General features: G+C 38.2%; 2 protein-coding genes across 3 annotated transcripts; one reads left to right on the top strand and one right to left on the bottom strand.

Moving 5' to 3' along the window:
• The first annotated feature begins 1,092 nt into the window (after positions 1-1,092).
• Positions 1,093-2,068, top strand: LOC131299271 (uncharacterized). Its single transcript, XM_058324916.1, has 2 exons — positions 1,093-1,800; positions 1,883-2,068. Exon 1 carries the CDS (start codon positions 1,205-1,207, stop codon positions 1,754-1,756), a length of 552 nt encoding a protein of 183 aa, XP_058180899.1. The 5' UTR covers positions 1,093-1,204; the 3' UTR covers positions 1,757-1,800; positions 1,883-2,068.
• Positions 2,069-3,129: 1,061 nt separating this feature from the next.
• LOC131299229 (homeobox-leucine zipper protein ATHB-15) lies at positions 3,130-13,034 on the bottom strand. Of its 2 annotated transcripts, XM_058324861.1 has the most exons (19): positions 12,312-12,989; positions 11,926-12,211; positions 11,291-11,453; positions 11,054-11,154; positions 10,857-10,947; positions 10,239-10,334; positions 10,032-10,145; positions 9,850-9,933; positions 9,583-9,738; positions 9,417-9,491; positions 9,228-9,334; positions 8,953-9,145; positions 8,614-8,799; positions 8,433-8,513; positions 7,604-7,738; positions 7,171-7,496; positions 6,279-6,384; positions 5,501-5,650; positions 3,130-3,458 (listed from the first exon to the last, which is right to left on the bottom strand). In XM_058324861.1, the coding sequence occupies exons 2-19, from the start codon at positions 12,132-12,134 to the stop codon at positions 3,312-3,314; spliced, it is 2,520 nt and encodes an 839-aa protein (XP_058180844.1). In that variant the 5' UTR covers positions 12,135-12,211; positions 12,312-12,989; the 3' UTR covers positions 3,130-3,311. The 2 variants fall into 2 exon arrangements, with proteins under 2 accessions (XP_058180844.1, XP_058180843.1); XM_058324860.1 differs by having other exon boundaries at positions 11,926-13,034.
• Between the last annotated feature and the right edge of the window lie 1,786 nt (positions 13,035-14,820).

The raw sequence follows: 14,820 nt of genomic DNA, 5'->3' as shown, positions 1-14,820 counted from the left end.
CATGCATCCATATATGCTCTTCACTTAAGAAAGTACTCGATCTTAGCCAAAGGTTAATTATATGGTTAGAAGTTAGAACTTGGGCTACCCGTGAAACCAAGCAACTTCAAATAAGGCTGGCTAGCTTGTTCGATCTCTAGCTAATTAATTCCATATATAGCAATTGTTTATTTTCCCCCAAAAATATAAATAAAAGTGAAGATGATGATTTTAAAGTAATGAAAAGCATTATTATTCCAGCCACAGATACCTGTTCAATTAATATATCCAGTACTCAAATTGAACAAATTATTGACTTTCAAAAAAATGACCAATTTATCAATGACTATAAACACATCACTAAAAATCTAATGTCTGATATTCATTAGATTAGATCGATTGTCTACTTGCGCACTATTTTCTGCCAAAAATTAATATTGCAAACGCAAGGTTTGGGCATATTAGATACAACGACGTCCCTACGATTAGTGAAATAAAGGGCTGATTAATCAAAAATCAGCTCTCCATTAGGGCTACAAATTACAAATCAAAATATAAGGGCTCGATTTGATATTCAATTTACGAAAAGCTCATTCGAGTTAAAGGTATATATTGTGAGAGAATGAGAACTTCAGCGGAACGGGGAAAAATTCGCTTAAAATCAGCTCCAAACAAACACATATCAAATTTGAACGTACTTCAAAAGCTTATTAAGTTAATGAAAGTAGTAAAACTTAACAACCTGTTACTCGATCGGTTCAAACTCTGCTTATTTACAGCCTTTCAATTTGCGCGGCCCTATAATTTCCATAGATCAACATCATGCCATTCACGCTCTCTTTAAATCCAAAAACATATATATATATATATATATATATATATATATATATATAACTAATTAAATTTAACCAAACAAATACAGCAAAATAAAAATAAAAAGATGTAGGAGTAGCTTTTAAAATCTTGATGAAAAATGAAGTAGCTAGACTCACGACTATTCATGTGTACAAACCTAACAGTGACATGTAGGTTTCCTTGGTCCACAAACTACACTTTTCGGCTTATAACAAAACAGAAACAACCACCACTATAAATTAGGGCACAAGTCCTCCCCATTCTTCAAACCAACTCTTGCAACAATACTTCTTTCCTACTTATCACTGCAAACCAACCACTTCAACCAACTCCTCTCTCTCTCTCTCTCTCTCTCTCTCTCTCTCTCTCAATGCCACCACCCGGAGAGGCCATGGCAACCTCTTTCCCTCGAACCAAGCCGCCAAGACTCTCCACCGACGGCCTCCAACGGACGATATCCGACATCTCCTACGAGCTGAGTAAAGAAGCGATGGACATAAAACTAAATTCGACCCTCCCGGCGATATCCGAAGTCGAAGACGCGAAATGCGAGTGTTGCGGGATGATAGAGGAGTGCACGCCGGAGTACATAGACAGGGTGAGGGACAAGTTTTTCGGCAAGTGGGTATGCGGGTTGTGCGCCGAAGCCGTTGAGGAAGAGGTGGAAAAGAATGGAGGGAAGAGAGAGGAAGCCCTGGGCACTCACATGAGCGCCTGTGTCAGGTTCAACAAGCTTGGCAGGGCTTATCCTGTCCTGTGCCAGGCCGAGGCAATGAGAGAGATTTTGAAGAAGAGCAATAGTGTTAGAGCCAAGTCCATTAGTCCTAGAGATAACAAAGGTGGGATGAAGAAAAGTGGGATTGCTAGGAGTTCTAGTTGCATTCCGGCCATCACTAGGGACATGAATGACTTCAGACTTTGAGTTTTTGATGAGTGGGGTAACCCTTGCTGATGAGTTGTGTTTTTGTGTTGCTCCCCGGTTCTATCTAATTACTGATTTCTCTCCCCATCTTGCAAATCTTTACCTTAATTCCACTAGGGTTTTGAGGTTTTTTTTTTTTTGTTATTATTCAGGTGTCCGGATCGACTTACATGCGTATCGACTAATTCGGATCTTGAGTTGGTCAAAAAGACTTTTCCATGTAATCTGCGGCCTGATTATTAACATATTTATAGCCGTGTAATCAAACTTGTCAATAAATCAAAAATCGGGTGGGGAATTTATCTTTGACAACCGTGGAGTCCTCTTCTTCTTAATATTCATTGGTGTACTTTTTTCATATGGATGGAAACTCTTTTCATTTATGATAAATTACAGGCCGGTCCAAAAACTATCCCTTCATCGGTACTGACTGCATTCGTTGCAAGTGCGATATGTCGGTAATAGCCGCAAATAACGCTGCTACATTTTTTTTTTCTTGTCTATTTCTTAACTCGATCGTTTTCCTTGACCTGAGATTAGTGTCCTCTAATGACTTGTTTAGAAATGAATCATAAAAGCTAACAAATTTAGCTGATCCCGCCCCGCGCCATGACCATCACAAAATCGAAAGGTTTTCAATTGCTCTCACAAGGTAGCTCTTGATGTTGCCGAGACATCTATGGGCCGACAGCATTAGGTATGCACTTGCGTGCTATAAGCAATAAGGTCACTAGCTCAACTTCTCTCCCAATATATTAATCTAACTATTTCAATAATACTAACTTTCATTTACCAAAAAATAATACTTCCACCGAAGAAAAAAAAATAGCTCTTGATTCCTCTTCATTATATTATGCAAATGAACCATGTTCACCCCTTTTGTGAGGTTGCAAAACTCACTATAATAGACTAAACCAGACTTGCAAAAGTCATTTTCGGATCACCTAATGAAAAACATGTAATACACTATCTTACCCGAACCTTTAGCTATTTGTGAGAACCAAGTAAAACCACCGACAGCCCTATGGGCGTTTTTGCGGATCAAAAAAAAAAAGTAAAACCACCAACTGCAATAGGTTAGATTGAGATACCATACTAAGCCCGCCCTTGGGCTTCAAATAAATGTAAGTCAGCTATTGTGATTGGCGACTACATTCGGGGTATCATCTAATGCGTCACCATTGCAATGGTAAAATGTGCTCAAAACAAGACATAGGTGACATTCCACCAATACATAGGAATCACATGATATCCTAAATATGGTACCTAAATGCCGCCACCCAGTTAAGGTAAATATGCACTCATATCTCTCCATGGTTTGGTGCTGCGCATGCACTTGTGTCCGCGCACACATTCACTGGATAGGCACAACATTGCAGCAAAAGCATAGCATTCGATTCCACATAACGAAGATCACAAAAAGCAAGACAAACATACTGTTAGCCCGTACCCATGTTTCTCCAGGTCTCAAAGCAGAGTGAGAGAGAGAGAGAGAGTTTGAAGTTTTCTACACCATAGTAGTGAAGTTTTCTACACCATAGTAGTTTTCTAAACCTTAAACAAACGACCAATTCATGAACATGAAGCAGATGCAGTGAGCACTCTCTTCTTCATTCAGCACTTTCCAGGCCACGGCTCTCTCATAAGAAACTGGTCTCCCCATGCTTGACAAACATATCCCACCTTGAAGGCAAGCAAAACCCTGAACAGAATAACAAAGCCAATAACTACATTAAAATCCGAGAATTGAGACTACGCTCAGCCTGTATAACATTCTATTACAGAAAAATGCAGTAAAGAGGTTTCACATCTCCCATTACAGGCCTACCATGGATCTCCAAAAGTTTCTACAAGGGAAAAGGCAAACAAAAAAAAGAAAAGGTTTTTGACTTCCCTTCAGGAGCCAGATGAATCCAATTATCCTCAAACAGTGGATTCAGAAAACTCTTTTTCATCTAGTTACCTTCAGGAATCAACAGGCAAAACTAAGGAAAACTCTATGGCCCTGTTTGCGGTGTTACTTCAGATTTATGGAGGAAAAGCACAAGATACTAAACTTAATTCGTTGTGTTCCCTATTGTCTTCCTCTGCCTCAGTAAATCCTTCCAAACACAGTCTTAGTGTATATGCCATCCTAACTGGCTTAGAGCATCCACAATGTAATAATCAAAACCAAAAGGTTGCTAAAGTTAGCAATGTTTGCTCAAAAAAGTGCTCTCATTGTAAGGCCATCCACAGTGATATAATCAAATGCCAATTGTTTTTAAAGTTAACAATGTTTGTGCAAAAGATGACTCACAATGGTATAATCAAACTTAGCAACATCCTTAAAAATAATCAAATTTTAAGTTTTTGATAACCAAAATTAGCAACATTTTTCAATAATCAAAAGCATTTTTAAGCTTTGGATAACCAATTTTAGGCTGTGGACCCCTTATTTTGGTTATAGACTAGAAGCGACCATTGTGAACCTCAACATTGGTAAGCTTAACAACCTCTTAAATGAATAATCAAAAGCTGATGTGTCAACTTTTGCTTATCCATTTTTGGTTATACCATTGTAGATAGCCTAATAACCAAACTTAGCAACCTCTTAACAACTCATCAAATTTTGACATTTGAATAACCAAACTTAACAACTTTTACCAATAACCAAAACTCAATAACCAAACCCAATAACCAAATTCATAACTAAAAAATTAAAAAACACTTCACATTAGAATCGTCTCATCAAGATGAATAATTTGGTGTGGTCTGGTGCGTGATTGAAACTCGTTTGCAATTGGACATAGGTGCATTGCGTATTGTGAAGAGGTTTTTTTATAGGGATATAAAAATAACCAATGTGGAGATCAAGTTTGTTAGGTTTGATTAAGAACTAAATGGATAATCAAATGCTGACGTGGCACATTTTGGTTATCGATTTTGATTATTCCCATTGCGGATGCTCTTATACTAGGCCTGCAATGGACCGGATCCGATCTGAAAAATTCGATCTAGATCCGGATCTGAATCCAATAATGTCGATCTGATAATCCGAATTCGGTAATTCAAATACGGATCGGATTCGGATCGGATTAAATCCGTTAATCAATCCGAATCCAAACTTTATTTTTTTTAATTTTTTAATTTTTTTAAAAAAACAGTAAATTTTTTATTTTGAAAAAAAAATGTTTAAGAAGTTGTATTTATATTTTTACTTTTTTATTTTCATTTTTTTAAATTTTTTTCGGAAAATATTTTTTTTTGAAAAAAAAAATTATATTTTTTTGCTAAAATTTTTGAAGTAAAAAAAGTTTTCGGATCGGATTCGGATTACCCCTATCGGATTCGAGTCTTATCGGATCCGAATCGAATTTGGGTCTTATCGGATTCGGATCTGTCGGATCCAGCCGATTAACAGGCCTAGTTTATACCTACCCTCCTGGGAAAGCCAAGCTAACATGCACTGTTATTTTACATGTGGGAACAACTCACCCTTTTATTTCACGAAGAGGGGAACAACTCACCATACTAATTAGTTTTAGCACCTGATATTATGTCTTTTCAGTATCAATAAAAGCAAGTTGCGACGAACAAATCTCTCCTGAAAGCCAAAACATACAAAAAAATTGCTTCTTTTGTACTCCTACACTTCTGAAGAAACACCATCTTTTGTCAAAGCAGATCCTAGTTCACAAAGACCTGGTCCATTCTCATGGTTATTCTTTCTATTGTTAATTGCTTTGTACGAAAATTGCTAACCTGTTGCATTATTTGTGGAAACTCAGAGCAGAGAGTTTTTCTTCCATGATCATCGAATATCTTTTCCAATGTTATGTCTTGAAGGGCTACCAACGTTGTCTCGAGCATGTCAAGACCAGCCTGGTTGGCAAAGGTGAAAACTGGCAATGCCTGCATGAAAAATTTCACCGTGAATTCTCCATCAAAGATTTTGGTCGTCTAAATGAAAAATTACTCCTGAGCTTGCAGAAGAAGAATAAAGATAACTTGAATAACTTTGTATAAATTTTTTTCCCCTCAACCGAAAAAAAACTTTTGTATCAAAAATCAAATAATGCTGCCACATTCACAATCCTATGCAAAAATTTCATTTGTTATGTTCTATGAGTGGGCCTAAACTGATGTTACTGATCCACTTAAAAGTATCAAAAATGCAAAGTGCATCTCTACCTTTCAGTAGGAATTGCAGTTTAACTTCTCTAACTCAACTAAATTGAAACAATAGCTAGTAATAAACATGACAACGACAGAAACCACACGCATAGGCTAGATAAAAGTAACTTCAGATATAAACACACAAAAGAGCTTCAGAAGAATATTTGAAGAAAGACACGAACAGCAGGGAAATGAAATTTCCGAGTAAACAAATGTGGTATTGTGATTGCAGTTTCCATTAACCACAAGTCGTTTCGGTAAAAAGCTAGTTAAAGGAGGCTACCAAACCTCCTCCAGAGAAATAAATTAATCTGGGGGGGAAGAGGGAGGGACAAAAAAATGTAAAGAGCCACACATGACACACCTTTAAAGAGCAGCACATAATAGCATCTGAGTGTTGCCAAAGCGTTTTAAGGGTGGAATCACTTCCTTCACCACCAGACTTGAGTAGCTCTACTCCCAAGTAGCACCTGATGAGAAAGAGACGAGAAATATATCACCAGGGACCAGTGAGAGCAAAAAATTTACTATCTTTTAAGTTCCAAACAAGACCAAATACTGGACTTCTTAGGATGGGAGTTAAAAAACTACTTGTATTTTTCATTCCACCACCCAACAAAAAATTCTTACTCGGTTGATCTGAGTCATCTGACATGTGATAGAGGGTACCACCGTACCACAAATTTTGACTTCACTGGCATTCAACCCAAGTACGGCAAAAAAAAAATCAATAGCTGCTCTCCAATTTCGAGAAAGATGGGGTTGAATTTGCATCATGGATATCTTGAGAGTGTTACGGAGGGAAATCTAGAGATGAAGTGGAAAGGGATGAATTCATTCGTTTATTTCTCCCTTATTGTCCATTCCTTTAAAAGTTCCTCAACAAATTCTTGATCCAAATACATGTCCTTAATAACTACAAGACGGCCCACATGGGATATCAAAGCCCTGCTCTGCCGCACCTTGAAACAATTTACTACTTGAACCACTGGAAACCGTAAAAACAGTTTACTACATTAACCTCACAAGAGCCATGTATAAAGAAGATGGTTGTTATGCAATAAAATCGACATCTCTTGCCAAAGGGATATCACCCAACATATGAAGATTATTTAAGCAGTTTGTAGCAAGAAAATGCTCTTTTCAAAAAGTCACAATTTCGCTACACAAGCTGAATTTCAAAATTGGCAAATAATTACACCCTCTACATCTGTGGAAGTGAGGAAAGGATGTCAAGAGCAATAAGGATTACAAACCTGTAACTGTGGCAGATCCAGCGGGCAAGAGTATTTGCTTCAGGAGTCCCCAAAGGAGGCCGAAGACCACCATTGGAGCTTAGATGGGATGGAGAGAGTGCTAATGCCACCCTCTGAACAGAAGATATTATACTACGGACATACTGTCGCGCCATTGATGCTACATTCTCTTGCATGTGGCTTTCGAATGCAAATTCAAAAGCTATTGTCATAACAGATCTCGTACTGCCACCATTAGCACTATAATCATTTGACACTTTGTTTCCGGAAGGTCCTATTTCAAGAGCAGAAGCAAGGTCAAGGGTGCGATTTGGACTGGATGCTTCCTGTACAATATCACAGGTAGACAAATAAATTAAGTCTGAAGAACAGTCCAAGTTATAACAAATGAGAGAGAATGCCAAAAGACTACAAAGGTAACCTAGATGCTAACCTTCCCAGAATCAAGAGGAATGATGCGAAAACCAGAAGGCAAAAGAGGTGCATCGTCAGCAAAAGATGCATCTATAGGAGCAAAGATAAGTTCAGCACAGGTCCCTATGGCATTCTCATCCATACCGCTGCATAGCTGTCAGAAGGTATAAAAAGGACAATAAGCAAAAAGTGGGGGCATAAACCTAGTGCGTATAATGAAAAGTACTAGATGTAATAAACAAGTCATGAACAAATTAGAATCGAAATCTATATCTGCACTTGTGGATTGGCTAGGGGAAGATTAACTAATTCCCTTGCCTGTAACAACCTTTAGAGCACCAGGTCCACAAAATTTAAATTTATACCCCAACTACTTCTGTAACATGTTTCAGTGGGAACGACCCCATGCTCAGTCATTAGAGCTCGAGAACAACAGAGTATTAGCCCATGTTGCACAGCAGTCCAAAGAACGTAGGATCATTCGATCATTTGGAACCATGGGGGAGTTGTAGGGCCAAACGTTAGAAGGCTAATAACCTCTTCCTCCGTAATACAAACTCACTTACCAAAAACCAGAAAATGTTTTATCTATGAAGCTTTTCAAACGGTTCTATACTGTTTACTAGGTCCAATCCGATTTAGTAATATAACATCTCACCAAGTGTAAGAAACATCAATCAGTAAAATGTACAGTCAGAGAAAATTCGATTACAGAAGACAAGGGCAATATAAATACCCATCTCAAAAAAAGAAGGAATAACCATAACTTACAGAAAGCCAGCCTCAAGTTGCAAAAAGAAAACCCTATCGGCATAAAAAGGACAAAAGTGCGAGGAACCAGAACTTACTTGAAGGAGAAACATATCTCTAGGCATTATTGCATCTTCAGGACAATGGGCAACACCTTCCAACTTAATGACCTCCAACAGCTAAAATGCACAGAGAGAGAGAGAGAGACATAATCTACGTCAAAGCTTAAGGGTCAACAAACTAAGTAATTTTAGCAGTAAATTAAGACAGACTACTTGCCTCTTCATGCTCAATAGTATGAGCAAGAGGAAGTATAACTTGACCCCCAAAACTTCCAACTCGTGCCCCTGGTAAGCTACATGGGCCAACTTTAACAGCTGCAGCTGAGTAAGCATCAATATTGTTGTCTGCCCATTCCGACCTGTGCTCCCGCAAGAATCTGAGCAGTATAGCAGGGGGCACATTCTGAAAGATAGAAAAGTGTCATACACGGCAGAGGAGAGCAGGAGTGGAGAAAGAAACGCTTAACATGAAGATAGATAAAGTAAGAAGGAGAAGGAGAATTGCAACAAGTGTAGAGAAATAATCAGACAAGTGAAAAAACTCCAGTATGCTAACCTGCAGAAGCATTGACGCTTTCGCACACAAGACTGCATTACTGACAGCTGGAAATCCATTGCTAAAGGTAAGATTTAAACCCATTAGTTTGTCAGGGGAAGAGTTCACAAGTATGGTAACATCATCCATGCCATCATTTCCCATCATGGACCACCCCTCATCAGCGAACCCATTAACAGCCTCATTGAAACCCCTGCCAAAAAGTTCTGTAACATTCTAGACAGAGGCAGAAAAGTATCATACTGATTATGTTAAAAAGAGCAGAATATACTAACCTGCTCAACCTCTGGCTAAGTGCTCGTAGAGCTGCAGGTCTTCTGCTCCAGTTGGTGACATTAGCTTGAGAAGCTTCCTGAGCTATCTGCCTCAGTTGGCGTAGAGCCTGTATCGCAAGAAGGGATGCCATCAAATCCCCACACTTAACAAAGTTGAGTATGCATGGTGAAGTAGAATAAAAGTCTTACAGCCATTGTTGTCTTCTGGGCAAGCACAGTTGAGGATTCATATAGCGGACGAAGCACTTCAGGAACACTCCACGCCTAGTCAAATATTAACATGCGGACATGCCAACATTAACAATATTCAAAGGTACAACACCTAGTGGATACATAACGCTTGGTGACTTCTTACCTCCATATTCATATGATCGACAATGTGGATGATTGAGCCACCACCTTCACAAGGTCTAATCAGGTACCCACTAGGCAGCATTTCTGCCCTCACAAAATTCTGCACTGGTGGCATGCTTGGACCATTCTGAGTATTACTAAGTGATCTTTCACATACCTAATCAGTTCAACAACAAAGAAGTGATCCATTGGAAGTTTGGAACTCCGAGTAACAAGAAGTACCATATCTAACCAAACATTGAAGTCGTAGATATAGTGAACCACTTACCACAAGACTACCATCCTCCATGACAGAAGTATAGCGTAACAGCCAGAAATCGCGAGCAGGCGCCAAAGTTGTAGGCGCATAGAGCTAAAAAACCAGCAAAATTACCAAGAATCAAACAAGCAAATTAGACATAACTGTTCATCATATTAAACGCAAACGAAACCATCAATAGTTGATGTTACCTGCATGTAAAGCAGCTCAATGGTTCCACCATTAGCGGTAGGCAGCACATTGAGAACATCCACAGCTCGGCAATCGCGAAACCACGAAGGCCGCTCCTTGAGGATTTCCGCAACCTGGAAGCAGCATAACCAATTTATACTTTTAATAAACTAACTTAACCAATTAAAAAGAAAAGATATGTAGCGGGCATGAACAGGCTATCTTACCCTTGTAGGCTCTAAGCCCACCAGGCCGCAAGCACGTGCTGCCACACCAGTGCAACCATGAGAAATAGCAACGATTCCAATGGAATCCGGACCAGGCTAAGCACACGAGGGAAAAAGTTCAGGTAGAGATAGATCATGACTTGTGTTTTAACAAGTAGTTTAATTAACTCTTTCAATCATTTAAACAAATGCAGCAACCACAATAAGGGTATAATTCTAATGTAATCATAAAACCAGAAAATAATTGGAAACTGGATAAAGGGATGACGCTGGAGACTGGACTAACACTGTGTTTTATGGTATACTTAACACAACGATACTTTTACTATTAGCTGAGCCAAAAAAACTATATATATATATATATATATATATATATATATATATATATATATATATATATTGTATATGTATATGTATACGTATATGTATAATTATACACACTTTTACTACAGTATTATACTCTACCATCCCTTCATCCATTATAGAATAGAATTATACTCTACCAACCCTTTATCCATTATATAGAATAGAATAATTGGGGATGTAACCGAGGAAAAGAAACAGTGCAAGCATGTGATATACAACCATGTACATGATATTTTAAAGTAGCACACTTACCTTCATTCCAGGCATTTGGACCCACTCAACAGCGGTTCCAGTAGCCTTTGAAAGAAACTCTGCTAAAGTCTCTTCTGCAATGGACAAAAGCCTGGAAAAAATACAAAAGCATACATATAAAAAACAAACCACAAGCAACAAGGTGGTCACTAGCACGAATGACAAGAAAATGACCCAACAACCATATCCCCACTAACCCTGCAGGACTAGCATCTCTCGGCGGATGCTGCGGCGTCAAGTGGTGTTGACCACTCGTCACCACAGATTCACAACTTGTGTCTTTAGTCGCAAGGGTCGTCTGCAACACAAAAAATCCTCCATTATCTTTAGAGATAATCAGTCACAATATTCATATGAACAAATCCGGAATTCGAATTAATTATATGCTTCGACTGATCAAAGATAGTGTGATTAACAGGAATATAATCACCCACATTCTGAGTATGTTGTTGGCGGAAGTAGCCATTTTCATACACCAGATGTGACACTTGTTTCTGCAACCTATCGTTCTCTTCCATGAGAAGCTTGTTCATGGCCGTCAGCTTCCTGTTCACCGCTTGAAGACGTGATGCCTCTTTCCTCTGCTTCTCCCTGCATCTGTTGCAAACCAATTAACATTATAAGCATATTTCAACTACTTATCCCAATAAAGTCATTACTGCTCCGTTTAATAGCAAAACAAATGCAGAAAACCCAAATAACAATTAAGTTATCACTGCTCCATTAGCTTGGGAAATCTAGTTTCTTCACCTAATTCTTGACAGAACCCAAATCTGTAAAACGGGTGTTGAGCTAAAACATTAGAGTAATTATTACCCCATTTGGCTGCAAAAGAAATGCAGAAAACCCAAATAACAATAACGTTATCACTGCTTCATTAGGTTGGAAAATGGGAAATCTCAGAGATGTCCAAATAAAATTGTTACCGCCTCAATTGGCTGCAAAAAGCAATGCAGAAAACCAAATAACAAGTTCGTAGTTACTGCTTCATTAGGTTGGAAAATCTAGTTTTTATCCCTGATTCTTGTAGTAAACACAAAGCAGGAACATGGGTAGTACTATTTTATACCTTCTGTTCTGAAACCAGACTTTGATCTGCTTGGGCTCGATGTTAGAGAGGATAGGGCATTCACGGATAAGCTGTTGCCGGCGAATGGAACTGGGTTTGGGGCACTCATGATAGAGCCTCTCAAGGGCTTCAACCTGCTCAGGTGTGTAACGGACGTATTTCCCATTGTCCATCACTCCCTTACCATCCTTGCAGGACATTGCCATCATAATATCACTTCAAACTCCGAAAACCCTAATTATCACACACCCCAAAATAAATACCAAAAGCAGCTTCTCAGCACTCTCTGTACCAGAACCAGACAAGTGAGCTCTAAACAAGTATTTGGAGAGAATGTCTAGTAGTATTAAATTACCAACAGAACCGACAAGGGACAAACTGATTACCGAACTAGAACGTTGTTATTCTTCGCTTCTTCGGTAACCAGAAACAGGCCCCAAACACAAGAAGAATATTAAACAAAGATCACCAAAGATCCAACTTTATCCCAATACTTGTAACTTTCCCCAATACAACAAAATAGAAGCACGAAAAAAATCGCTCTTTTCGCATTCCAATAACAATCTCTCTAACGCGGATCGCGAACGCTTCGAATCTGGGTTGCAGAGGGCTCGAAATAGCTTTCGAATACTAAAGCAGTAGAAACGAAGATTTAACTTAAAAGATCGGAACTTTTACTACGCTCGTAACCGAAATCGATCTTCATCTTAGGAGTCTCGAATCGTTCCCAGTCGCTGAAACATGGTTCGTGGCTTCACATGAACGAACGAGAAATGGACATGGGTATGTAGAGAGAGAGAGAGAGAGAGAGAAGGGGGGTGGGGATGGTGCAGTGAGTGGGAGATCTCAGGGATGAGAGAGACGAGGGGGATCTTGGTTTGAATCGAGAGGAGAATGCATCGGATACGGAGTGAACAGAGGAACCCTAGGAATTGGAGACAAGAGGAGGAGGAGGGGGAAAGTGAAAGTGAGTGCCTTTTCTGTGCATTGGTTTTTGGGTTCCGCTGTTTCACATGTTGTATTTCATTGGTTCGTCACTTTCGGCTTTGGGTCTTCACCACTGTGTATGTATGTACTGTAGAGGAGAGAGAGAGAGAGAGAGAGAGAGCACTGTGATGATATCAAAATGGGTTTTGAAATATATTTTTTCTGAATGACGCAGTGGGAAGACGAAAATGCCCCGGAAAGAGGGGAAATTCAGAGAGGTGTCTTGGCATAATAAAATTATCTTACGTGCACCTCGAAATACTTTCAAGTTCTTGACCGGACAAACTTCTCGTTGCCCTAAAATTTAGAATATTCGACTTTCACGTGTTCGTAGTTGCTTTCTCGTATTCCCGTCAATCTAATTATCAACTACATTGTACTTCCTAGTTTAAGAAAAAAACCTCTGTTATGTTTTACTAATATGGTTATCAATTTACCATTGACTTTCAAGTTTCAATAGTTGAGTATGACTTGGTTTTTGAAATCTTAAATTTTCCTAGACGGAATAAGTTTAGTGTTGAGTTGCTCCATTAGTGATTTTCGTTGGATAAAACATTTGAGGAGAAACTTAGTTAATTTATGATTTATGATGACACTTATTCATCATCTCGATAGATATTAAATATTGGTCATTGCATACCAGTGATATAGATGATTATTTCAAATTGTCTGACAACTTATCTATTTCTAATTATTATCACTCATTAAATAGGTTGTATTTACAAAAATGTTGTCGCATTTATAATATTGGTCCACCGTGGCGTTAATTCATGTTCATTTTTTGAACTCCATCGCTTGAATTAATTTATGTATTCCAAAATCCTTGAATTTCCTTCCCAATGCTCTTTCCCATTGGAAGGTGAGTTCCATTGTTTGATTGTTGAGAAAAAATATGCTTGGCTTTGTCATGAAAAAAATGAATTGATGGGTGTCTCCACTTAACTATATAAACTAACTAGACAAAAATTCAAATTTTTTTACAGATCTCTACGCAGGTCATTCTCCTTATATTCATCAATTGAAATACCAGCTAACAGAAACAACTTGATTATTGTAGGGAAAAAATTATTGCCGAAACACACACAAAAATGAATTCTACAAAAAAGTTAGTTGTGAAAAACAAACTAAAAAATTTAGAATCTGGAAATCAATATTTGTAAAATTAAGGAATTTTTTGTATTCTGATTATATTGTAATAATACTTTTTTATAAAGGAATTATGTTGCAGTTATTATCCAAAGTAACTTATTAGAAATTTTGGTTATAGTCTAAAACTTTTTACCCTACTAGTTTGATATCCAAATAAAACCCTCGCATATACGTGTAGGTGAATATTTGTCCTTGTCTTTTTCTTTGCTGTTATTATTTGGGCATGAAACAGATTACCATTAGTACTCCTAATAATGAAGTTGACTAGGATAAGCAATCATCGCTATAAAACAAAAACCATATAGAGAGCAATGGAGGGCGGATAATTCCGCAAAAGTGCTATACATATAATGGTTATGTAAAACATAATACGCAACTAATCTCTAGCTGTTCATTGTTATAATAAATGACCAAGATTCTCTTAAACTCTTTCTTGAAAAAGTTAAAATTTTTTCTGGACCGTTCAAATACATCTGGATAGTCAGAATTATGCGTATAGCATTTTTGATAATTCCGATAAGATAGATGGTAGAAGGTGTAAATAAGAAGAAGAAGGGCATTGTGGGAAGAAAATGAGGGAATCGGAAGCTTCAGAAAAAGAAAAGAAAAGAGGAGGAGCATGGGAAGGACCCGTTTGCGTGGGTCATAGCCCCAGCCCAGAGGACAGAATGATGAGAGTTTTTGCATGCGTCTCGATTCTACCTTCATTTTTTTACTACTATATATATAATCCTACTATATTTATTTATTTACTTTTCC

This window comes from Rhododendron vialii, chromosome 8a (assembly GCF_030253575.1).
Source record: "Rhododendron vialii isolate Sample 1 chromosome 8a, ASM3025357v1".
Taxonomy (NCBI): Eukaryota; Viridiplantae; Streptophyta; class Magnoliopsida; order Ericales; family Ericaceae; genus Rhododendron; species Rhododendron vialii.
Note: the sequence above shows the minus strand (reverse complement) of the source record. Positions and strands in the feature narration are given on the sequence as shown.